Source organism: Diprion similis, chromosome 6 (genome assembly GCF_021155765.1).
Source record: "Diprion similis isolate iyDipSimi1 chromosome 6, iyDipSimi1.1, whole genome shotgun sequence".
Taxonomy (NCBI): Eukaryota; Metazoa; Arthropoda; class Insecta; order Hymenoptera; family Diprionidae; genus Diprion; species Diprion similis.
Window position 1 is genome coordinate 7,085,795 of NC_060110.1, and position 24,425 is coordinate 7,110,219.

Below are 24,425 nucleotides of genomic sequence, written 5' to 3' on the forward strand. Positions count from 1 at the left end.
CGATAATTATCGCAGTAATTGGAGTGCCATTGTATAAACAACTCGCGGCTAGTGTTATAACGCGAGATTATGCATAGGTACCTATTCAGAAGTGAACAGATGTAATACGTAGGTACGAATGCTTGAGGCTGACGGAAAATTCATATCACCCATCTCTGATTACGAATAATCCGTATCTGAAGTCACATCGAAGCTCGCTTACTCAGCAATTTTATTACCCCTTTATGACAATTTAATTGTTTTCCAACGTTTAATGAGCACTTTAATCGTACCGCGGCTTTATCTTTATACAGCTGATACGGCATAGGCATACACGTATTTACACAGGTATATGAACCCACTTCATAAATTGCCGGTGTAATAATAAAAAAATGAAATTACACTGTTCTTGTATCGTTGGTTATTGTTAATTTTACTGATAAGTGCCACTATTGTGCTTTTTCTCCATTCCATTCCATCAAGCTCGTCAGAGTATCTGCAGACTCCCAGTTAAAAGGGATCGACTAGATGGCACTGCACTAGATCTAGCACTGCAGTGCATTTACAATTAGTCTACCTAATCCTCCGCTGATTATTTAGATGCATTTGATGGTCCCGCGTCGTTTGAAGCCCAACTCGTAAACCCTTGAAGGCGACAAAACAGAAGAGAATGAATCCCGAAATAATTCTAGGTGTGTTACTTGCCTAAAAGACATTCATTGTAAACAGAGAGATAGAAACGATTAACACAGGATTATGATTGATATAGATTTTATTACTGATCCTTTCGTCATACAAAAGCTATTATATGTGAGATTCAAAATATACACGCAAAGACAGGAAGCCGGCTGACGCCTTCTGCAGCGCCGCGGTAATTTGAATATATTTACAATTATTATTAGATTCATTCAAATATTACAATATCATGTGTTACATATTATACTGTAATACATCATCTTTCTACCTATATAACTTTATACACCGATCATTACATTTACGAGAATATATTCATCGCTTTTGATTCATTGGAAAATATACATAATTATATGTGACGTTTCTGTAAGTCCGCGTTTATTGTTATCATTATTACTACTACAGAGGTGTAGAAAAGCTTACATAAATAAATAATATTACGCTAACTATAATATATAGGATACCTGCAACGCGTACGTACCAATCGAGTATTGTTATCTTTCGTCTTTACTTAGTATTCAATCAACGTGTATGTATATACAATATTAGAGATGAGAATATCATCGATATAACTATAATTCATTTTGTCATCGGATGGATTTCGAGTATTGTCAGCGAGGACTGGGACATTTATATAATAAAAGCTATTATCCACTTCGCCCGCGTGTTTCAATTTCATCTAACGCATATAAATTTATATTTTATAGAAAAGCACGGTACTGAGTTACGAGAATTAAACTAAAGTCTTGTTTGTTTTTTATATGAGACGTAAAATCACCGTAGTTTTCACATGCGAGTAACATTACACAAGCATATTACAACGGGCAGAAGAAAATACCATCAGAATTTATACGCATTCTTTTTTTTTTTGGTTTTTCCATTAACGTATACGCGATAATAAATAATAGCATTACGACCACATGTCGCGGGTATTCTATTCTACTTTCTTGCACATGGAGATGATATTATAGGTGTGGATGTTTTTCAAAAATGAGAATCAATTTCTTCTTCCTCTATCCTATGCATCTTGTACGTATATTACAATAATAATTAAATTGATAATTCATCACGAAGATCGCTGGGAAAAAATTTCTTTACGCAAAATAAGAATCGCCGTTCACATCTCTGTGGCGTTTTTACTTTAGCCATGCAGCATTTGCTAGTATTCTAAACCATTACGATAATTCCGATGATTCCGATTATTTAGGGGTATTAGCGGAGTTGATTCAACTAACGAGTGAATATTTAATAAAAATTGCGATTTTAACACAATTCACAGCCCAACTTGAGATTTCACCTTACATATTTTACTACTAGCTTCTCAGGTTTCCAAAAGTACGAGCTTTGGTGATTTTACAAGTTCATGGATGTTTGAAAAATGCCGATTATTTTGATTTCTTTTTAAAGCACAGCATTGTAGACTGTAGGCTATAGTTTTTCACCATTAATCCTACCATTGCATGTTCAAATCTACCCCGCTACTTCCTTAGAAAATAATAAATTGTCATATACAAAAGTTACGCATTTTATTATTATCTATATCGTATATGCAGTTTCGAACTTTATCGCTATGCAGTCGCCTGTTTTTATATGTATATAGATACCTAAAAATTTTCGAAGTCTTCGATAATAGATTGATTAACTAATTCATCAATACCAGCAGCTTTGCACTAGTATTATAAAATTTAGCACCACCATTTACGTTAAAACAATTCAATTTTTTCGTTGCAGTTTCATTGGAAACGAAAAACATCAATTCTGTTCGTGTTATATACTGAACTCTATTATTGCCCAAGTGTCAGGGGTTGCATAACATCAAAAAACATATACTTTGAAAGTTCACACATCGATTCGCACAAAATATTACAAACATACATATCGTATTACGCTAGCCAATGTATACTTACTATTTAATAGATCGCTCCATCCATCATTGCCACGACGAATTGTCCAATCGCCGATCTCTCGCAACCTCTGAGTTGCTATGTAATTCTTATCTCTCAAGTACATCCATTGCAAACCAGGCCATCATCAGGAATGTATTCGCTACAACGATTACAAGCTCGTAGCTGAATAGTAAGGTACGTTTAAAGAAACTGAGGATTAATGATTAAATTCTAAGATATTTGAGCCAGCATCTGTTGAAAAGTGCTGGTGCCAACGGTGGTAGACATTTGACTAATACTGTTGAAAAGGGCCTCAGCCTGGAGATTCTCAGGTAACCTAGTGAGGAATTGAGCTCCACGTACAAAGTCCATACCGAGTAGTTCTTCCTGGTGTAAATGGAGTACCCCAAGTGCCGTCCTGAAGAGGAATTCATCTCCATCCCTCAAAAAAACATCCCAAACTCTGCAGGCAACATCCAGAGGCATTGCTTTAGCATAGACAGTGTACAGCCAGTCGAGTAGATAAAGATCAGGACTAAGACCAGCGGCAGTAAAGTGAGCATAGATTTTTGGCAACCTGTGAGCAAGTGCACTTGAATACACTTTGTAATATATGCTCATTTGTTTTTGGTCCAAGGTAAAAGCTGCCCTATGACAAGGACGATTCAGGAGGTTTGCAAAGCAGGTGAAAACGTCGACTGGGTCCATATTAAGTGACAGAACAGCACCCAGGAAGCTCATGCCTTGAACATAGCCAACGTCTGGTCTGTATACAGCGTAGGCAGCCAAAACCCCTTGTAGACTTTCGGCGAGAGGTCCACCTTCTTGGAAAACGCACAGCGTAGGAAATGTGCGGGATACATCAAGTTTTATGGAAGCCAGACTCTCGTTTGCTGGATGTGACATTGCTCTGTCCAGACATAAATTGTACAGATGAGGCGTTATGTTGAGCTGATTAAATATGGCCAGCTTCCAAACCCGCCCTCTTATGCTCGGTGGAAGTCCTCGCCACCATAATTCCCTGACTTTTTTAGTTTCCCTGAGTGATTCAAACTTGGGTAAGACCTGGGTACTCCATATTAATGAATCCTCAGCAAGCCTCTCTTCCTCTTTAAGCTGAATCTCTCTCTGCTGCCTGCGCTCCTTTTCCTCCTTCAATTCCCGCTTTCTTGCAGCCTCAATAATAGCGTTATACTGTTTTCTGTGGCTCTCTTCCTCGAGAGCGCTCTTAGCTGGTAAATTAGATGGTCTAGGCTGTGGAATGAGTGCCGAGCTTCCTCCCACCTTGTCTGCGTTTCTCGACGGGCTTCCTGATGGCGTCGAGTGCTGCTGAGGTTCCTTCTGCTTCCAAGAAAACACAGTTTTGCTAAAGAACCCAGTGAGAGGCCAGCGCTTAGGTTTCTCAGGCGAGACGTGTGGCTCATCTGGGCCCAGCAAGCTCCCGGAAGGTGAGACTTCGCTCAAGGATGAAACCGTGCTACTGCAAGACCGCGGGAGGCTACTTCTCGGACTGTTGTTCAGACTGGCCACATCATTCTTGGCGATGTCTGCATCAATTCTGGCTATAATGCTGGCCGATTGATTGCTGAGGGATTCTAAATCCCCAGATTGCCGTTCCTCTGGTGATGCGTCAAGCTCATCAAGTGCGTACAGCTGTTTCGTAGTTGGATTGTATGCCAAGGCCATACTCTCCAATGCGTTGTTCAGGCTGGTGCCACTTGAAACTGCATTGGCTGCGTCATACCATTTGTTCTCGCGTATGTGAACACAGAGTGCTTTGTTTATGGCTGGAACTCCAGCGGTAACATCGCAAGCCAGTGCCTCATCCATTTCAACACTGTCGCAGCGCACCGAATCTCCATTAATCGACACTAACTGCTGCTTTCCACCATTCATCTTTGAGGTTATCGTGCTGGCAAGATAACCGCCGGGCTCTCGTCTCCCAGTTTTCAATACTTGGAAACTGTTGGCCAGATCTGTGTGGCATGATATCAAGCAAGGCGCTGCTCCCACCTGTACAGCTCCAGGGACTCCAAGTGGTCCCGGAGTCCCTGGGGAGCAGGCTGCTTCGTTTAGACGTTGCGGAACAGGGCTTTTCATGGCTCAACCGCCTTTCCCTAACCTCGCTTCACATACATAACAAATTGACCGCTAACGTCTGTCGTTTTATATTTAGTTTAATTTGATTTATTTTTCTGTTAATGCTAGGTTTTCAAATATATGTATGTATAACGTATAATAACGTGGGTGTTGGGGGTGAAGTGGGAGAAACCCTAAAACTTCTCACCTCAATGATAATTTTTTGTTCGGGTATTTTAAACAGCTTGATTGTTTCGTATCCATCGTTAAATATTTTTCATTGTATGAATTATTCTCGCTTCGATCTTTTCGACGGCAGTGTGACTCATTTTATTAATGTAATATTTATCTGCTCGTCTGTCCGCCCCGTCTGACAACACCCACCACCACATCACACGGCGTCTGTCAAAAAATCACACGCATAACATACACGCCCACTATTTTCATTCCTCATCTGTCACTTCTTAAGGGTGGATATTTTAAGCCGTATTTTTTACAGTTCATGCAATATTGATTTGTCTTCGTGGAACTTGACCGTATTTCCAGTCACGTTATTTTATTTATAAAATTAACTATATGATTTGATTATTTACCCGAAATTCTAATAAATCTTGTTACAAACTACATTTCCCTATAAATACATTTTGTATTACAAGCATCTAGGGAACACCTTGGACATTATGTGCCAGTTGGTAGTACTGGTATATGAGACATCAGTTTATCCAAAAGTAACTGTTATATATTCTTCAGTCAACGTCCAATGTCATCAATTTATTATTGGAGGATCCAGCAGATTATCAGTAAGGCCACAATTTTTTTTCAAAGTTTTTATATAGATCAGTTGTCATGGAACGAATTTATAGAACCCATATTTGTAAACTTTGACGCGACTCTAGATACGATTTCTTGAGTCACGGGTCAGCGTCTCAAAAAGTCACTGCCAAAAGTAAAATAAAACATCACCAACGGAATCCTAGTAAGAAATTGTAGTAGCCAGGGTTAGGAAGATTCGTATATCGCTATATAACAGCTGATCCAAGATAAGAAGGTCATCGTGTCGTCGAAGTGAGAGGTACATACAAGTACACAGTTAAAATTGGGAAAATATAAATCAAATGAAAAAAAACAGTGATCCAACCATAATTTAAGCAAAGTTTTAGAGAAATCAGTACCCTGGATCTGACGTAAACTGGCGACTCGACAATCTAGACCGTGGGAAATAATCTAGAACGTAAAAATTTTCAATGTAACAGATGTTTCTTGTGAGAAATGTCACAAATTAACATCAAGGAGTTGTTTGACGAGAGCAGGTGAGTCAACATGTAACACTTTTGACCTTGATGCATAGAAATCACACAAATTAACATCGTACTATAATTTAAATAGAATTGGTAATTCATAAAATCTATTACCTATTTTTCCTCAGATTTCCAAGCGGCTGGAAGCTTGTCGCTCTTTTTCTCTACACACCACTTGGCATAGTTCTTGTCCTACTTCGTCTATTAATCGGGCTGCAGCTCTGGTTATTTGCATCCCTTATACCGGACTGTGAGACTCTCCGAACATGCTTGAACCACGGTTTAACTCTTGCCTTTGGGATCATAGTCAAAGTGGATGTGAATGGCGAGGAAAGGGACAAGAAGTCGAGGATCATAGTCGCGAATAATGTCTCGGCTTTAGACCACTTCGCACTTCGAAGAAATGCAGAGACTGTTACTCCTAGCCTTTGGGAGCTACCCAATGCTCTAAGCCATGCAATGGGTTTGCAAGAGATGAACATGAGCAGCAAAGATGCGCTAATAGCGAACATAAAGCACTTTCTATCGTCATCCAGCTACAACATCGCTCTTCAACCTGAATTTGGTTCCACCAATAACCGCGTAGCTCTTCTCAAGTTTAACTCTTGGCCCTTCAGCATTCAGTCTTCTATTCAGCCTGTAGTTATCAAAACCCAAAGGCCTGAGTTTGTCGGTGTCAAGTTAACGTCCGTCGCCTCGACGTGGTGGATGGATGTGTTTTGGTTTATGTTTGTACCGTATACCATATTCACTTTGAGATACCTCAAAGTGAAGAGAAATATGGACTCCGAGGTACTGGCACGTGAAGTTGAGCGTGAAATTGCTGACACTCTTGGTATCCAAACTAGTAATCACACAGTTTCTGACAAAACTGAATATGAGAAACGCTATGTCCTGGAGAGGACTAGAAGCGGCACTCTACAAGGCGGTAGAACCATGCCGAATGCTCAGATCGTAGCCAATGCTGAAATGAGGAGAATGGCACATCAAGTCAGCGAAGTCTTTCCCTTGGTACCTTACAATGTGATAATTAGAGATTTACGTGAGTATTCTTTGTGGCAAAATATTCATTCATCATAAAAAAAAAAATGGCGATAAATTTTTTTTATGAGCTTTAGTTTTTTGAACTTCTGGATATTGCTTTACTTCAATTAAAATCAATTGTGAACCCGACAGAAACATTATCTCAAATCAAGTTCTTATGATTCCATCAAACATCACGCTACCTCTAAATTGGTTGTAACTATTAAACCAGGAGCTGAGTACTAATCGAATAAATTGATTTTACGAAATACTCAAGCAATTGTGTCAATATACAGGGTGATCCAGAACTATCACCCTACAGGCCTCCTCTTACAGGAATTTCTCGTAAAAATCTGTGACTGAATTGTTTTTCATATCTCGCAAGAAAATTGGTGCATGCAAATTACAGCCATTTGAATTTGGCTAATCTGGTAGCATCAGATTGCTCAGAACAGGTCTTTCGGATCATCGTTTAACGGTTATGCGCTTTACAGCTGTTCTAAGTGATCACGTGTTATTGGAGTGGCCAATTTCAAATGACTGTAATTCATGAACTACAAATTTCCTTGGGGAAGGCATCGATAGCCTATGAGGCGATAGTTCTGGGCCACCTAATATATCAGGTTCCATATCTTATAATAATATATTGGTTATGCACAAGGAAGGATGCATTAACATTTCCTGTTTCATAACTCCCTTAGTTAAAACAAGGAGTGTAGATGTCACTATATCCAACATCCTCGAAGGTATAGTGACTTACGTGCCAGAGCCGGCGCCGACTAATGGTGCACTCACTGCGTCTGGAAGCAGAATTCAACCAAATGAACCGAAAAGTGGAAGTTCGAGCGGAACATTATCGTTCCAGGAAAGAAAAGCGAAGATGATAGCTGAGGCAAGAGAAAGGTACATCCAAAAGCATGGGTTACCAAATTGCTGACACTCTTGCTACCATTATTATTGTTATGATTACTATTATTATTGCTACTACTACTTCTATTATTATTATTATACATTATTATAGTTATAAATAATTTAACTGTATATGAATTTTCGCGCTGTATCTATTCATTTCATGATAATACAATCTTGTTTTTAAAATATAATCTTACGATTATGAGACGATATCATAAACTGCAGGAGTAGAAGGTATAAATAGGCACAGTATATACTTATAACTCCTACATATGTATAGATATATACATATTTATGTATATATTAAGGAAGACTAGTTCAATTTGTAACAGGTAGCAATACATAATCTATATTCTATACTTTACTTTAAACATTAATTATTTCTAAACGCATACATGTATGTTAAATCAGATTAGCTCACAAAAATTGTAATTCTGGAAAATCTGGAAAACTCAGACCAATTTTAATGAAAATTAGGTTTGCGTGAATGTGAAGTTATTTCTTCCACAATACATCTGTGCAAAAGAAGAGAGATGGTAATTTAGAAATGTTTTGAAATTTAAACAGCTAAAAATTTTTTTAACACAATTCATAATTTATGTGACAAATTTCATGGTAAAATAGCCAGGAACAGAAGAAATTCAATTTCTGTTCTGCAAATCATGAAAGAGTAAAAATAGATTAAAAATTCCATTGTTTGGCCACTCTTTTATATACCTGTGTTACATATTCTTCAATTATTACGAGTCCTATGTATCACATTGTTAAGATTCCTACAATAAGAAATGATAGATTCTATAACAACCATTATTTCATAGGTTTAATTAGGATAATAAGCAGCATACTAACTAGAACATTTTTATTAAATGGAAGACTTTGGACATTTATAATAGCACAGCTATAAATCGATCAAAGACAAATAGATCAAAAATCATTAGCTCTGTCTTATTGTTCCAAGAATAAAACCACTGAAAGTTTCCCTTCCGGATTGAAATTTTGTTTGTTCTTTTGTTTTCTTTCTTAAAAGCTCTAGCCTTAAAATCGATCGGTTTTGTAGATATTGCAAATTGAGTAAGTGAATGTGTCACGTTCTCACAGTGTCTGACTCATTGTGGAATGCTCACAAAATGCTTAAAATAACTTTCACGCCTAATAGGTGACATTTCCTATGCAGACATATTTTACATCTACAAAATCATCGATCCCATGGTGTGAGCCCTCTCTTCCCAGTCCAGATTCCTTTATGCCACCAAATGCAGCCTCGGTGCACGAAATAAGCCCTTCGTTTACCCCAACCATGCCTACTTCCAGTTTCCTCGCAACTCTGAAAATCTGTGATATATCCTTGGAGTAAAAATATCCTGCGAGACCGACAGGTGTATTATTTGCCTCTCTAAGAACATCCTCCTCGCTTGAAAATTTGTTTATAACAGCGACGGGGCCAAAAATTTCTTTGTTGTAAATTTCCATTTTTTCAGTGACATGCGTAAGAACAGTTGGGCTATAAAAAAGGGGGCCCAATTCAGGTAAAGGCTTGCCTCCACAGTGGAGTTTTGCCCCTTTTGTAAGGGCATCATTGACCAGGTCAGAGACCATCTTGAGTTGCGACTCTTTGATCAGTGGGCCGTTGGTAATCCCTTCTCGCAATCCATCGCCCATCCTGATGTCAGAGTTGGCTTTGGAAATAAATTTATCGACAAACTCATCGTGCACATTCTCATGAACAAAGAATCTGTTAGCAGAAACGCAAGTCTGTCCTGTGTTACGGAATTTGCTGGCCATTGCACCAGCAACAGCGAGGTCAATATCAGCTGATTCAAAGACAACGAATGGAGCGTTTCCCCCAAGCTCAAAACTCAGCCGTTTCATTGTTGATGCACACTGCCTGTAGAGGATTTTCCCGACAACCGTTGACCCTGTGAAAGACATCACCCTGACCCTCGCATCCTCACACAAGAGCTTCCCAACAGCTGCAGAGTTCTTGGGACTGGTGGTAACAACGTTGAAGACGCCAGCTGGAAACCCAGCCTGCTCCGCCAGGTTGGCGAGCGCTAGAGCAGTCAGTGGAGTCTCTTCAGACGGCTTGATGACACAAGTACAACCAGCAGCCAATGCCGCCCCAGCCTTCCGGGTGATCATAGCATGTGGAAAGTTCCACGGAGTGATGAGCGCAGCGACACCGACAGGCTGCTTGAGCAACAGGATCTCCCTACCGCGCACCGGTGACTGGATCACCTCACCGTTGATGCGACGCGCTTCCTCGGCGAACCACTCGACGAATGAATTACCGTATTTTACCTCGCCCCGCGACTCCGCGAGGGACTTGCCGCTTTCCTTCGTCATTATCTGTGCCAGGTCCTCCGCGTGCTTCACCATCAAGTTGTACCACCCCCGCAGCAAGTCGCTCCGTTCCTTCGCCGTCGTCCTGCTGAACTCCCCCTCGGAGAAGGCCCGCTGCGCGCTATCCACAGCCAACTTTACGTCCGACTCGCTCATATCCGGGACCCGGCCGACCGCTGAACCGTCATACGGATTTAACACCTCGAACGTCTCGCCGTTGCCGGCATTTCGCCATTCGCCACCGACGTAGGCCTGGTTTCGCAGCATGCTCAATGCTCGCCTGCAACAATCTTGCCACTGACTGTATCGCATTAGGGAAAACATGTTTCACAGCTGCCCGATTATCGAATTATTATGATGAGATGTTTCGTCAAGTTACGTAATCCGTCTAAACCGCTAGGAACCCCAAACAATAGACCGGGGTGTTTGAATCTCAAATTTGGAAGCCTGGCGCTTCTAACTACGTAAACGACAGCAGTATTGCTCGTACTAATAAGCCGCCAGCACGACTCTACCAAGTCTACTCTCGGAATTCGACAACAGTTCAGATTGATATGGTCTTTTTATTGGAATCGAATTTAATGTAATCGCGGTGCATGGCGACAGCTTGCAATTGCGCCACGACCAGTGCGACTTGTTGACAACACTCGGTGCGTCTTACCGGCGTCAGACAATGTTTACGAACGGGTTTTATTAACACGTTGTTGTTTGACTTTTATCTGCAGACAGTGGACTGATTTCGACTGCACAATGAGTAGCAACGCCAAGAGGACTATCTATGTCGGTATGATTCGCCCTGAATTTTTTTAATCACTGTGTTGAATGAACCTAACCTCAAATATTCTCGTTCGATTGCTGTATTTTCTTGAAAGTACTAGTCATCTCGTGTATTTCTGTCTGTGCGTTATCTAAGTTCGTTTTTTTCTTCGGTTTATCATCCACTTGCTGTATAAATAGCTCTTAAATGAAATAAAGATATAAATTTATAATAGGTTAGATTATTTCTGTAAGTTATTTTTTCTTAATGTTCCTGCAAACAATGTCATTTCACATAGGTGGATTAGCTGAAGAAGTAGACGAAAAGGTGCTTCATGCAGCGTTTATACCATTCGGAGAAATCGTCGATGTTCAAATACCACTGGATTATGAATCTGAGAAGCACAGAGGATTTGCATTCATAGAGTTTGAAATAGCTGAGGATGCTGCCTCAGCAATTGACAATATGGTATAAAAAGACTAGATATCGATATAATCAGGGGCAGAAGGAGGCAAATTAATAAAATATAATTCTGATGGAATAGCCAGACGACCCAACAAACTACATTTTCAGACTTAATATTTTTGTGTTTTTTTTTCACTAGAACGACTCTGAGCTTTTTGGTAGAACCATAAGAGTGAATATAGCAAAACCGCAAAAGATAAAAGAGGGTTCATCTAAGCCAGTTTGGGCAGATGATACTTGGCTCCAAGAACATGCTGGAGAGACACTAGAAACTGATGACTCTACAGCAAAAGTTGACGGCGGACCTCCAGCAAAGAAGGGAAAGCAAAACCCTCAGGTCTACTTTGATATCAGTATAGGAAAACAGGAGCTGGGCAGAATCATCATGATGCTTAGAGCTGATATTGTTCCCAAAACTGCAGAAAATTTTCGTTGCCTTTGCACACATGAAAAAGGATACGGATATCAGGGCAGCACTTTCCACAGAATCATTCCAGACTTTGTATCCTTGACTTTGAGTGTCGGTTGAAACACCTCACATTTTTTTTTAAACCAGGTACCAATCAGAAGAGAAAACCAAAAGTTTTTTCCTGAACTAATATTTTTACAAAATAGATGTGCCAAGGCGGAGATTTCACTAACCATAATGGAACTGGAGGGAAGTCTATATATGGAAATAAATTTGATGACGAGAATTTCGAGCTCAAACACACAGGTCCTGGTACCTTGTCAATGGCAAATTCAGGTCCTAATACAAACGGTTCTCAATTTTTTATGTGTACAGCACGTACGGACTGGCTTGATGGAAAGCATGTGGTATTCGGTCATGTTCTTAGTGGATTGGATGTATTAAAAAAAATGGAAAAATGTGGAACTAAGGGAGGTACCCCCACTCAAAAAGTGGTCATCACAGCTTGTGGCGAGCTGACGTAATTAACTGATGAAAAAACGTTCTTTTATTTTAGCTTTCTAATAAACTCGATAATACATTGTACAAATTCTAAGAGTACCCCAATGTTTTAACCGATAAAATAGCAATGATAATGAGCGCCCTCATCAATACATAATATATAGTGCATATAAATAGTAGATTTCTCAGAGTCTTGATAACATGCCACCAGCTCCAACAATAGTTTCACCAGTAATGTAAGAAGCATCTTCACTCGCTAGGAAAGCTGCAATTCCTGCTATTTCGTCTGTAGTTCCCAATCTTTGTAGAGGGATTTTTGACATGGCCAGGTCACGTGCTGCCTCAGATTCATAGAGCTATAAATTGTGGTCATAAATTTTTACATTATTAATGTGATATACAAATTTTCACTGGGTAATTAATCCACGTTTAGAAAATGATTAATCAGTAATTACATTGCATATTTGTATTGTTGATACATACCGGTGTTGAAAATTTTGTTTTTATTATCCCAGGAGCAATACAGTTGACCCGTATTGATTCCGGTGCAAGATCATCAGCTACTGTTTTACATAGTGCAAGTAAACTTGTCTTGGTAATTGAGTAGACTCCCAGCAGCTGAATAATAAAGATGAAACACAAACAATTATTACCAATTTAAAAATCTTATTTAACTAAATGTGAATTTAGTTTGAAAAAATTGGTGCATACAAAAGATGAGTCAGTCATTTATTAATGTCCCATTTTTCTTTGTGTCGATTTGCTTAAAAAATTCTCATCAATGTAGCGATAAAATTTTAAAAAGTTTCTCGAGTAATGCAAATGTTACATTGAAGGGCTGGTATGCTGCAACGGAAGAAACTATAATGATAGATGAAGATTTCCGTTCTCTAAGAAGTGGCAGCGCTTCTTTCATTAGCATAAACGTGGATTTGACATTAACATCAAATATCTTGTCCCACACAGCCTCTTGGCATTCCAAAACTGGACCCACTGCCGGATTCGCGGCTGCGTTAGACACCAGAATATCCAAACCTCCGAACTGGGCTTTAGTCTGAAAATGTATGCTCATTGTAGTCTAAAGTTCATACTTTAATGTATAATTATTAATTTTTTAGTCTTCCAATTTGAATTAGATTTTTGGTAAGTATATTTTCATATTTTCAGTTCTCCACCTCTTCAAAGAGACGTGCTCTATCCTCCGCTTTACCGACATGACAAACTAGTCCGGAAACTTTTAATCCCTCCTTTGTGAGTATCTCAACTGCCTGATTAACGTTCTTCTCTTTTCTACTGCTTATCATTACGTTGGCCCCTTCTTGCGCTAAACGTCTCGCAATCGCAAATCCGATCCTGAAACAATGATATGCGATAGTCATTATTCTTTACATTCACTAGGCGGTATTAAGCACTTAAGAGGTTTGATGTATTTCAATTTTGAAAATATAAAATCTACACGTGTTAACGATAATTCATTCGTAATTTTAGTGTTCAGTGTTTGTATATAAAATGATACACTGTCTAGTCTTGTAGCCTGTTTATTGCGCACATTTTCAACATTACATTCAACAATCACCAACAATATACTCATGCAATTTCAATTGGTCACCTCGAGCGCTGTGTTGAAATGTCCCTAGTTTACCAGCATTCCTATTGGTTAAAAAACCCCGGGAATTATGGCAGGCAGTGCAACCGTATTTCAAAAATGCTGTTATCATGAATGGTTGAAAATTCAATCTTTGTCACTGATGTGTTCAGTCAAATATTTTCAAAAGTAAACGAATTAAGATAAATCTATAAATGCCGTTCAATTTGAGTAGAAATTTCACTTGTACGCACCCGTCTGTTGACGCAGTGACAATAGCGACTTTGCCTTGTAACCGACTGCATCGTGGCGTTGTCGTCGTCGCAGTTGACGCAAATGTCCGTAGACCCTGGCCCAACGATAGACGAAGCATTTTTGATCCAGCCACTAACGGTTGATACTACTGCCTACCGTAATTATACTTTTATAGAAATATTACGCACATAACTTGGATCGTAATAACTTAAACACTTATTAGATTAACAATACTTAGTAAACAGTCGAAAACCGGCACTGACTTGTATTCCTGTGGCATCGACTACAGCGCCATGTTGTTTATATACATACCTGCTATCTCACGGTTCAAAGATCGAGAGAACTATAATTATGTTTTACCGAGTTAGATAAGATTCTGAAGGCCGATTTTTATCCTCGGTCCGTTCGAATTACAACACCTTTGGTTAAATTGCTTGAGTCTAAATCAGAATACTAGATAAATTGCCATTTATTTGGGGGGATTAATTTTATCTGCTAGACAAAAAATCGGGCCCGAAGATGATGTTTGCGATCAATGGTTATCGACTTATCGTTAAATCATACGTCATGATTGAAATACATATATTGGTCGCAAAAACACTTGCGCACATGTATGAATATATTATAGTATGCACTTACATAGTATATAACTAGATATCTATTTTGTTCTGTTATCGTTACCCGTGAACATTTATCTCTAAGATATTCTTTATACAAATTATGCACATTCAACGATTTAATCAAACACAAGTTGCTGAGGTGTAGCCAATCAAGAAGCTCTGCACCCAATTTAACAATTAAAACTAAGTCATTTTTGCAGGATCGAATTATTCAATTTGAAAAATTTAATTTTTTTTTGGTGCCGAAACTTCGATTAATGTCTTCTGATTCAATTGACACGAATATCAAACTTAATTTACGTCCACAGCATTATATATAAAATATCTGAATTACGAATGGTAGAAAAATGCCTCTTTTGCTGCGTTTAATGGTTACCTGGAAACTTGGATCACAGTAATTTACGGTTCTTCATTATATATACGAGTATAATCACTGTATCAAATACATAATTATTGTAGTACCGGCCATTTCTGAAAAGCTGCTACCTAGGTCAACTATGCTTCGCAACCTGCGGTATACCGTAATTGCTGTTTCAAAATCTAATTATGAAATGTAGGTGATCCATCTCACGATAAGATAGTGACTGCGTGCTTAAAGCATGAAAAAAAGCAAAGAGAAACGACGAGAATAGGAAACGATAATTTCGATGAATCGAATTCAAAGACCGGCTTTATACGAGTATGAATATATATTACTTAGTTGAATGAATGGCCAATGGACTTATATTACGCTGTAGATTTTGAGCTCCGTCTAATTAATAGTCCAACGGCTGGTGCCGAATAAGGAAACAGAGCTACAAGACGCACGTGACGGTGGCTAGATTTACGGTGGGCCAAGTTAACGCAAAAATATACACATAACTATAACGGACTGTGTCTGTGCTGTACGTCCCTGTCTGTCTTGTTACGTAACGCCGGATCGCTAACTTGTATATTCAACCGGTAAGACCGCTACGAGCAGCGAGAAACAGCATCTGAACTCAGCTGATCTTTGACGGCGGTCTGCAGATGGTGGCAACGACTGATGATTCCTCCGGGACGACCGCCTCATCCCCGGAGGCGAAAGTTCAACTGACTCTCTACTATCATCGATACTCGTTCTACTCCCAAAAGGTATTTTGAAGAGACATATTCTTACGCCTATATAAGATATTCGGTTTATATAAGTATTCAAATATATCCTAAAGTCGCACTATCCCGAAACTGCCATGAACATGGCAGGTTCTATTCATATAATGTAGGTATTTACACAGCTCTACGTGGGCGTGGCTTTCACGTGGTTTTTCTTTATAATAAATCGTGTCAAGCTTTAATGTCTATCTTGAAAAATGTGTATAATTAGTTTCAATAATTTTTTATGGGAAGAATCTACTTTTCGAAATTTTGTACGATTCTAAATCCACGTTGAATTCATCTGTGATTAGCAAAAAAATGCAAATTTAAGCTGATTAAAAATTTGTGATGAATTTTATCGGATTATACAGTTTAAGTTCACGTTCATTTATCTTTTATCGAGGCTACTGCCAGTCAATTTTCCTTTATACGTCAAATTAAATCTGATTGCAACTATTGTTAATCGGTTGACAAAAATTCAATCAATAACAAACCATTGAAACAAATTCAATTAATTATTAATCCTCGTGGATTTTGATATCGATCCTCATCAGTTTCTGGAATTCCAATAATTGTAAACACAATACAATTACTTATGAGCCTAATTTAACATTATGTATAAAATAATTTCCGTTCATTCTTTATTGAGGGATCTTCAAACGGCAACCATTGCAATTTACCCGATCGAAGCTAATTTATCTTCCATCGATTTCGATTAGTTTCTTTTTACTGTTAATCAGGAACGTAACGTGTTTAGGTTCTCCTGGCGTTGTACGAGAAAAAATTGGACTTCAAACTTCGCGAGGTTGACATAACTCGGGGGGAGCAATACGGAGCCTGGTTTCTGGGGTTGAATCCACGCGGGGAAGTCCCGGTACTCCAAGACGGTGATAAAATAATACCAGAGTCGGTTCGTATAATCGATTACCTCGAGGATCATTTCACCGGTGACAATGTGCCATCCCTTGTTCCGTTGGAAGCCTCGAGCAAACAAAAGATTCTCGAGTTGCGTAAGGTGCTCGATCAGCTTCCCGGAAATGTGTTGACCGTTGGCTCGTTTCATCATAAAAAATACGTCGACAAACCGAAGCTGCCGTTCATTGGACCCGTACGGTGGCTGTTGTCGCGTGCCGAAGAAACCAGCGCTGAAACTCTGCGCATAAATGCCGAAAAAATTCCAGCAGCGCGCGAAGTTCTCCTGAGAAAAGCCGCCGCCCAGGAAAAAACCCACGAAATCGTTCAGGACAATGATAAATTCAACGACGCCTTGGCCCAGGTTGAAACGGCGCTCGAAAAAGTAGAGGAAGCCTTGAAACCAGGCCCGTGGCTTGGCGGCGAACAGTTTACCGTTGCTGATGTCTCCCTGGCTGTTTTGTTAGAGAGGATGTCGGGTCTGGGTTTGGACGGGAGACTTTGGGGCACTAGGACAGAGATCAAAAATTATTACGACAGACTGCAGCAAAGGGAAAGCTTCAAGGCAGCCGTTCCAAGAGGCTGGTTACCCCTGCTCTCTCTGGCTCAATGGCAAACACCAGCCACTGTAACGGCCGTCTGTTCAGCCGTCATTGCCGGATTTTTTTTGTTCAAGAAGAGGCACTGACGCTCTTATCTCGTTCCGCCAATCAATTAAAGATATGCATAAAATCCGATATTTGCGAATTAGGAAATAGAGTGACGTTTTAGACGTTTATGTATGTGTGTATATATATAGATATGATATTATAAATATACTGTGCACAAAGTTCTGTGATATTCGTTGAAAACGTTTTGTCAAAGTATCCTCAGAACTCGAACAATACATTTTCCAATCTTTGCAATCCTTAGGAAACCCTATGTCCAACAATAATAATGGTAATCATAATGAAAGCAATTCGCAGATTTTAAACAGCTATAATCTGATACCCCTAATACGTTAACGGAAGAATTTCAGGACTGTTGCTCCTGGGCAAATTTTTGTAACCAATGTTCTACCGATAAGTGAAACTAAGGCCATAAGAAGCCGTGTTAGCGATCAGGTAGCCTCTTTACCGGTAGCAGCAGTTTAACACGAAATCACATAAGACACAAAGTTAATAGGGTTATCGTCTTTAGTCACCGATTTATGCATCATCATTATTGTCGATAAAGGTGTATCGATAATGATAATATAAAGTCCGAGTCATGTCGTATTTTCTATTAATTATTCATGATAGATGAATTGCAAAATGAAATCACCTACTACATATTCTAAATGGAAATAATTCAGATTGTATAGAAAACCTATAGACATCAGTGATAAAATAAATTTATTATTCAAGAAAGATAGTATAGATTTATTATAGACTATCCTTAGTTACCAAACAACTAAAATAGTTTCGCATTGCCCAGTACACATTGGTTAATTAATGAAAATCTGTCTCATAATCAGGTTCAGGAAGATCACGGGGTCGTGAATTTGTGACAATAAACAAAATTAAGAAACGTATAGAAACTAATTTTTTTTACAGGATGAAACGGACTTCTAGATGAAAGATTTATGTTCTTGTAAATTTTAACGCCCCATTTATACTTCCTAAAATACACTTGTGAATGAACTAGTTACACAGAAATTGGCCTAACATCCAATGATTATGTGATACCAAGTTTTCTGAAAGGTAATAGTATTTGTAACCAACACCCGTAATTACTTGCAAACCTGTGCGTGATAAGCTCGTCATCGTACTTGCTTAATCAGTACTGCAGAAAGTTCAAGATTGACATGTAAGTCAATATTTGAATGATAAATACTACCATTGAAAACCACCTGACATGAATACAACAAACAAAACAACACCAATAAAAACACGTTGGTAAATTAAACTATGTGTATATGTTAATAAATAATATACTGCATTATAAGTAGCAATTGCTCTAATACAAAATTAAGGTAACAATCCAGGTAGAAGGTAGCAGATCGCCTGATACATTTGTTCACACCGGAAAAATATATTTACATGTTATCCAGTGAGATCCGCATGTAAAATTCCCTAACTTTACAAAACATTACTCCAAAAAATGCACACGATTTAGATACGTAACGTTATGTAATGTAGCGTCAAGTGAAATTGTTATTTTACAGCTTTAGAATTGGCGGAAATTCAGTAAATATTAACTATAAAGGCTGAAATAAAGTAAATTGTACTCATTTTACAACTGAGAAAAAATGTGAGTAGGATAAGATTGAATTGCTTGATGATATCATAATGGATCATCTTTTTTTGATCTGTGATGAAGTGAATGAATTTTTCTAATAAATTATGTATAATGCTTTACGTAAGCGAATTCATTAAAATTGCAACCATAGTACTCAAAATCATTGCACACAAATTATTTAAAAAATGAGCATTCATAGAGTAATTTTAAATGCTTCTACTTATTTTATGAAACATTTTATGTCAAGTTTGATTGTCTCGTAATTGTGAGAATACAAAATGATGGAATTGACGGAGCACTTTCACACCAGCTCTGACTGCTATATATAACAAGGCTTTTGGTCATTCCTACCTCATGCAACAAATAAATCCAAATGTAAGAATTACAAATTTTCAGTATACCCTGAACTATGGATATCAAATTGTGTGTCATGGATTTAGCGAAATACTTCGCTCGTTATTTGGAAAGCAATACATTCCAAATTCTGTTGCAATTCCATGTTTTTTCGATGCTATGTTAACATTATGATTTATTAGCCAAATAATTTCCGACCATAAATTCAGTTAACTGGTTCAGCCTCTGCTTGCCTAGTCGAATTCTGAAACTCTGTGTTTTCCTGGCTAGTCCTAAGAGGCATTCCCATGAATCTGGGACCAGATCCATTTAACGTTCCACGTCTGACACGCGCCGCCGCTGGATCACGAGTGGGTTTAAGATCATTGTACTTGAAGAGGCCTTCTGAAGGTGCGGAGAGACTCATTTTTGGCAGTTTATACCACCAGTGATACGTAATGTACCAAGTGAGGATGGCAGCAAGTCCACCCAACAGCTTCTCTACCATGCTGTGAAAGTACAGTATAGTAGTAGACAGCATGAGGTCCCAGAGCATCTGTTGGAGGGTCATGGCTACGAAGAGGGCCCTGAGGTACGGAGTAAGTGCCTGGTGTGTTTTTTTCAAGAACGCCAGATCGGTAGTCGACAGAGTTCTGAGTGGTCTAGAGGTTGCCTCAGCCATTGCGCTCCTGTTGTGCTCCTCTCGCATGACAAGATCCGATATTCCTTCCCACCCAATGAGAGCAGATCCCTCCTCAGCGAGAATAAGGCTCGAATAGACAAGAATGAAGGCATGCCCAGAAATGTCGAGACCACTCCAGAACCGCCCAGCTTGTAAACACATGAACCTGGATTGAAGCTGAGGGTCGCGAGTATTCAAGCATCGACCGAAGTGGTTCTCGATCATCCGAAACGTTGTTGTCCACGTGAACCAGGCTACTGTGGCAAAAATTGCACGACCCAAATGCTTGGCCAGAATCACTCTTCGCCCACAGCCGAGGGTGTATGCGGTGAGCGTCACCCACGGGATAATGACTGAGAGAAGCCAACCCCAGGCCCACTTAACAAAGAACTGGTTGAAGAAGGAGTCTGTTCTTGAAAAGTACGTGCGAGGCATCGGGATGAAGTCCGCTACTATCGAGACGAGAAACAGTGCTCCGCAGTAAAAGGCTACTCTGAGTCGTGTGTCAAAGAGAAGCCACTTTTTACAGATATGTATCAGCATCGTCACCAGGACGAGACCCACCGACGACGGCGTCGAGGTCGGTCGCGTGCCTCCTCGGTCCTCCGTGTTCACGTTCGGACGGAAGTTCAGGTTGGCCGACGATGGGATACCCAAACCACTCGTCGACGGGTGCAGCGGGCGCCGCTTACCTGTTGCCATTTTTCGAAACCCGGACGACTTACAATTGGATTTCTCGTTCCAAGGAGCTTCGGACACTCGCGTCACGTTGCCGAAAACATTGCACGTGCGACCGTTGAACTAACTATTCGCATCAGCTCCACAGGTTATTTTTATGGAATCTATAGCTGCGCACGGAACGATTCGAGTCACGGAGCACTAGGTCAAGAAGCCTTCAGGCTCCAGCCAAATTAGCCAGCTGTCGCGGTATCGTCATTTGGACTCTACTCCTTCAATTGTTGCAGCGTCTGACCTCTGCCGGACAACTACACATTTAAGCGCGAACCATTGTAAATCGGAAATTTTTTAAAAGTGTGCCAACACGAGTGTATGAGCGGTGACTGCTTTTGAATTTTTAAAATTTTCCTAGTCAGATTCTCTGCGAGCAGATTGTCGCACATTCTAACAAAAAAATTTCCCCGTTTGTGATGTCACGAAATATCTATACCTATGTATATGATAAGCCAGTTCAGCGCGCTGATCTCTATTATAACCTTAAAGGATTTTCACGGGCGTTGGATTGGCGCGACGGCAACTTGACACGATAAAGCCACGCCGCCGGCGGGAAAATTCGCTCATGAAGTATTCCATGGAGCTTGTCTATAAGCTCTATAAGTAGCTGATCGAGATCTAAGGATATAATCTAATTCATTCTTATTATTCTAGAATCGTAATAGATATAATGCATTGAAACAAATCTTAGAGCATACTGTATATGCTCTAAGAAACAAATCAAGTTCGTTAACTAAAGATGTATAAAGAATGCTAGCCTGATGGAGCTTTTCGTAACTAAAGTAAAAATGAACGAGATGTTCTCATCAAAATAAATGTCAAAAGCAATGTTAATTCGCAAGGAAATCTTCCGCTTTTTGGCTGTAACTTTTGATCCGTTGCTCGCAACACATTCAGACTGCGCGCAATCGGTTCCGCTCGCAAAATTATGTCGATAATGTGCATATATAACAATATAAATGTGCATGTATAACATGATCCCAGCATTTTTCAAATCGTCAGAATTTATTCCAAAAATCTAAATGGCTTACCCTTATTTTCTTGACGTATAAATCTTTCATCTCAGACTCGACTTTATAACTTGACGGATCGGGCGAATTCTAAGCAACGCAAAAAAGACATGAAAATAGCGACGGACCGACGTTTGAAGAATACACGGAAATTTGTTGATTCGTTGATTTTAATTCGGTTTGAATGTGACAATACAATGGTATACATCTCGTGTACTGTGGAGGTGAATTGCATCTATGCGCTGGGTAAAACCTAATATATACTCACATACTTTATTACTACCTCATATTATATACTACATTTCATATGCTGCTTATTGTTAGAGTATTATGTATTGGACTCCTACATCTTAAGATAATAGTCAGCTTTGTTAGGTAATGTTCGATAATTTTTTACATTTTTTTATGTATTTTGTTATAATTCGGCTACTTATTAACGGATTATACACTGACACCCAAACACTTGTACTAGGATTAGGGCGTGTAGTAAATATACTGAAACTACTCTCAAGCGAAACATCCTGGCGATAAATTCATTGATTCCCTTCCCAATCTCTCGAACGGCCTGTTGCAAATTATATGTTTATCGGACGCTCCTTCCGGAATCGATTTGTATGACCGTTTATAGTCTAATTCACATCGTAAGGAGCATAGAACCAACAGCAAAAGAGTGATGAAAAAAAAACCGGCAGCTGTGATATTACAAAAAGCATGTTTCGTCTTTCGGCCGTGACTTTTGATGCGTTGCTCGCAGCGCGTTCGAACTGCGATCAATCGATTGCTTTCGCAAAATTACAACGGAATAAAGCCCAATAGAATTATTTGCAGCACTTTTTAGAATCGTCGAAATTTTGACGATGAAAATCTGCAGTTTTTTGCCTGTAACTTCTGATCCGTTGCTCGCAGCGTATTGGGACTGCGCTCGATCGATTTCTCTCGCAAAATTACGTCGGAATAGTGCCCCAAAGAATCAATCGCAGCACTTTTCAAAGTCGACGAAATTTTCGCCAAAAATCCAAAGGGGTTAGCCTTACTTTTTTTGCGATATTTGGAGCCGAAAATTTCTGGTCTCCGAATCGATTTGCACGACCGTTACTAGGCTAATTGGAACCTCAGGAACTCAAAAAACACAATAAAAAGAGCGTAGGACCAACAGCAGAGAAATGCGGATGAAAATCTGCAGTTTTTTGGCCGTAACTTTTGATCCGTTGCTCGCAGCGTATGGGGACTGCGCTTGATCGATTTCTCTCGCAAAATTACGTCGGAATAGTGCCCTAAAGAATCAATTGCAGCACTTTTCAAAGTCGACGAAATTTTCGCCAAAAATCCAAAGGGGTTAGCCTGACTTTTTGTGCGATTTTTGGAGCCGAAAATTTCTGGTCTCCGAATCGATTTGTATGACCGTTTCTAGGCTAATTGGAACCTCAGGAACTCAAAAAACACATTAAAAAGAGCGTAGGACCTACAGCAGAGAAATGACGATGAAAATCTGCAGTTTTTTGCCTGTAACTTCTGATCCGTTGCTCGCAGCGTATTGGGACTGCGCTCGATCGATTTCTCTCGCAAAATTACGTCGGAATAGTGCCCCAAAGAATCAATCGCAGCACTTTTCAAAGTCGACGAAATTTTCGCCAAAAATCCAAAGGGGTTAGCCTTACTTTTTTTGCGATTTTTGGAGCCGAAAATTTCTGGTCTCCGAATCGATTTGCACGACCGTTACTAGGCTAATTGGAACCTCAGGAACTCAAAAGACACAATAAAAAGAGCGTAGGACCAACAGCAGAGAAATGAGGATGAAAATCTGCAGTTTTTTGGCCGTAACTTTTGATCCGTTGCTCGCAGCGTATGGGGACTGCGCTTGATCGATTTCTCTCGCAAAATTACGTCGGAATAGTGCCCTAAAGAATCAATTGCAGCACTTTTCAAAGTCGCCGAAATTTTCGCCAAAAATCCAAAGGGGTTAGCCTTACTTTTTTTGCGATTTTTGGAGCCGAAAATTTCTGGTCTCGGAATCGATTTGCACGACCGTTACTAGGCTAATTGGAACCTCAGGAACTCAAAAAACACAATAAAAAGAGCGTAGGACCAACAGCAGAGAAATGAGGATGAAAATCTGCAGTTTTTTGCCTGTAACTTCTGATCCGTTGCTCGCAGCGTATTGGGACTGCGCTCGATCGATTTCTCTCGCAAAATTACGTCGGAATAGTGCCCCAAAGAATCGATTGCAGCACTTTTCAAAGTCGACGAAATTTCCGCCAAAAATCCAAAGGGGTTAGCCTTACTTTTTTTGCGATTTTTGGAGCCGAAAATTTCTGGTCTCCGAATCGATTTGCACGACCGTTACTAGGCTAATTGGAACCTCAGGAACTCAAAAAACACAATAAAAAGAGCGTAGGACCAACAGCAGAGAAATGAGGATGAAAATCTGCAGTTTTTTGGCCGTAACTTTTGATCCGTTGCTCGCAGCGTATGGGGACTGCGCTTGATCGATTTCTCTCGCAAAATTACGTCGGAATAGTGCCCTAAAGAATCAATTGCAGCACTTTTCAAAGTCGCCGAAATTTTCGCCAAAAATCCAAAGG

At 39.6% G+C, this 24,425-nt stretch overlaps 7 protein-coding genes across 9 annotated transcripts; 3 read left to right on the plus strand and 4 right to left on the minus strand.

The window, feature by feature from the left end:
• Nucleotides 1–1,556: 1,556 nt before the first annotated feature.
• On the minus strand, nt 1,557–14,182 carry LOC124407346 (TBC1 domain family member 14-like). 2 transcript variants are annotated; one of them, XM_046883396.1, is made up of 3 exons: nt 14,178–14,182; nt 8,739–8,744; nt 1,557–4,535 (listed from the first exon to the last, which is right to left on the minus strand). In XM_046883396.1, the coding sequence occupies exon 3, from the start codon at nt 4,452–4,454 to the stop codon at nt 2,790–2,792; it is 1,665 nt and encodes a 554-aa protein (XP_046739352.1). In that variant the 5' UTR covers nt 4,455–4,535; nt 8,739–8,744; nt 14,178–14,182; the 3' UTR covers nt 1,557–2,789. The 2 variants fall into 2 exon arrangements, with proteins under 2 accessions (XP_046739352.1, XP_046739351.1); XM_046883395.1 differs by lacking the exons at nt 8,739–8,744; nt 14,178–14,182 and having other exon boundaries at nt 1,557–5,074.
• On the plus strand, nt 5,557–8,668 carry LOC124407348 (lipid droplet-regulating VLDL assembly factor AUP1-like). Of its 2 annotated transcripts, XM_046883400.1 has the most exons (4): nt 5,557–5,709; nt 5,792–5,947; nt 6,064–6,977; nt 7,660–8,668. In XM_046883400.1, the coding sequence occupies exons 2-4, from the start codon at nt 5,907–5,909 to the stop codon at nt 7,893–7,895; spliced, it is 1,191 nt and encodes a 396-aa protein (XP_046739356.1). In that variant the 5' UTR covers nt 5,557–5,709; nt 5,792–5,906; the 3' UTR covers nt 7,896–8,668. The 2 variants fall into 2 exon arrangements, with proteins under 2 accessions (XP_046739356.1, XP_046739355.1); XM_046883399.1 differs by lacking the exon at nt 5,557–5,709 and having other exon boundaries at nt 5,720–5,947.
• Nucleotides 8,376–10,552, minus strand: LOC124407347 (succinate-semialdehyde dehydrogenase [NADP(+)] GabD). Its single transcript, XM_046883397.1, has one exon. It carries the CDS (start codon nt 10,532–10,534, stop codon nt 9,020–9,022), a length of 1,515 nt encoding a protein of 504 aa, XP_046739353.1. The 5' UTR covers nt 10,535–10,552; the 3' UTR covers nt 8,376–9,019.
• LOC124407351 (peptidyl-prolyl cis-trans isomerase E) lies at nt 10,879–12,426 on the plus strand. The gene is made up of 4 exons (XM_046883403.1): nt 10,879–10,994; nt 11,266–11,435; nt 11,572–11,934; nt 12,048–12,426. The coding sequence occupies exons 1-4, from the start codon at nt 10,961–10,963 to the stop codon at nt 12,363–12,365; spliced, it is 885 nt and encodes a 294-aa protein (XP_046739359.1). The 5' UTR covers nt 10,879–10,960; the 3' UTR covers nt 12,366–12,426.
• On the minus strand, nt 12,366–14,307 carry LOC124407352 (dehydrogenase/reductase SDR family member 4). The gene is made up of 5 exons (XM_046883404.1): nt 14,182–14,307; nt 13,518–13,695; nt 13,172–13,396; nt 12,826–12,960; nt 12,366–12,698 (listed from the first exon to the last, which is right to left on the minus strand). Exons 1-5 carry the CDS (start codon nt 14,298–14,300, stop codon nt 12,528–12,530), a joined length of 828 nt encoding a protein of 275 aa, XP_046739360.1. The 5' UTR covers nt 14,301–14,307; the 3' UTR covers nt 12,366–12,527.
• A 1,480-nt stretch (nt 14,308–15,787) lies between these two features.
• Nucleotides 15,788–18,381, plus strand: LOC124407350 (ganglioside-induced differentiation-associated protein 1). The gene is made up of 2 exons (XM_046883402.1): nt 15,788–15,915; nt 16,673–18,381. Exons 1-2 carry the CDS (start codon nt 15,811–15,813, stop codon nt 17,513–17,515), a joined length of 948 nt encoding a protein of 315 aa, XP_046739358.1. The 5' UTR covers nt 15,788–15,810; the 3' UTR covers nt 17,516–18,381.
• LOC124407349 (acyl-coenzyme A diphosphatase FITM2) lies at nt 18,184–21,019 on the minus strand. The gene has a single exon (XM_046883401.1). The coding sequence runs from the start codon at nt 20,801–20,803 to the stop codon at nt 19,646–19,648; it is 1,158 nt and encodes a 385-aa protein (XP_046739357.1). The 5' UTR covers nt 20,804–21,019; the 3' UTR covers nt 18,184–19,645.
• Nucleotides 21,020–24,425: the final 3,406 nt, after the last annotated feature.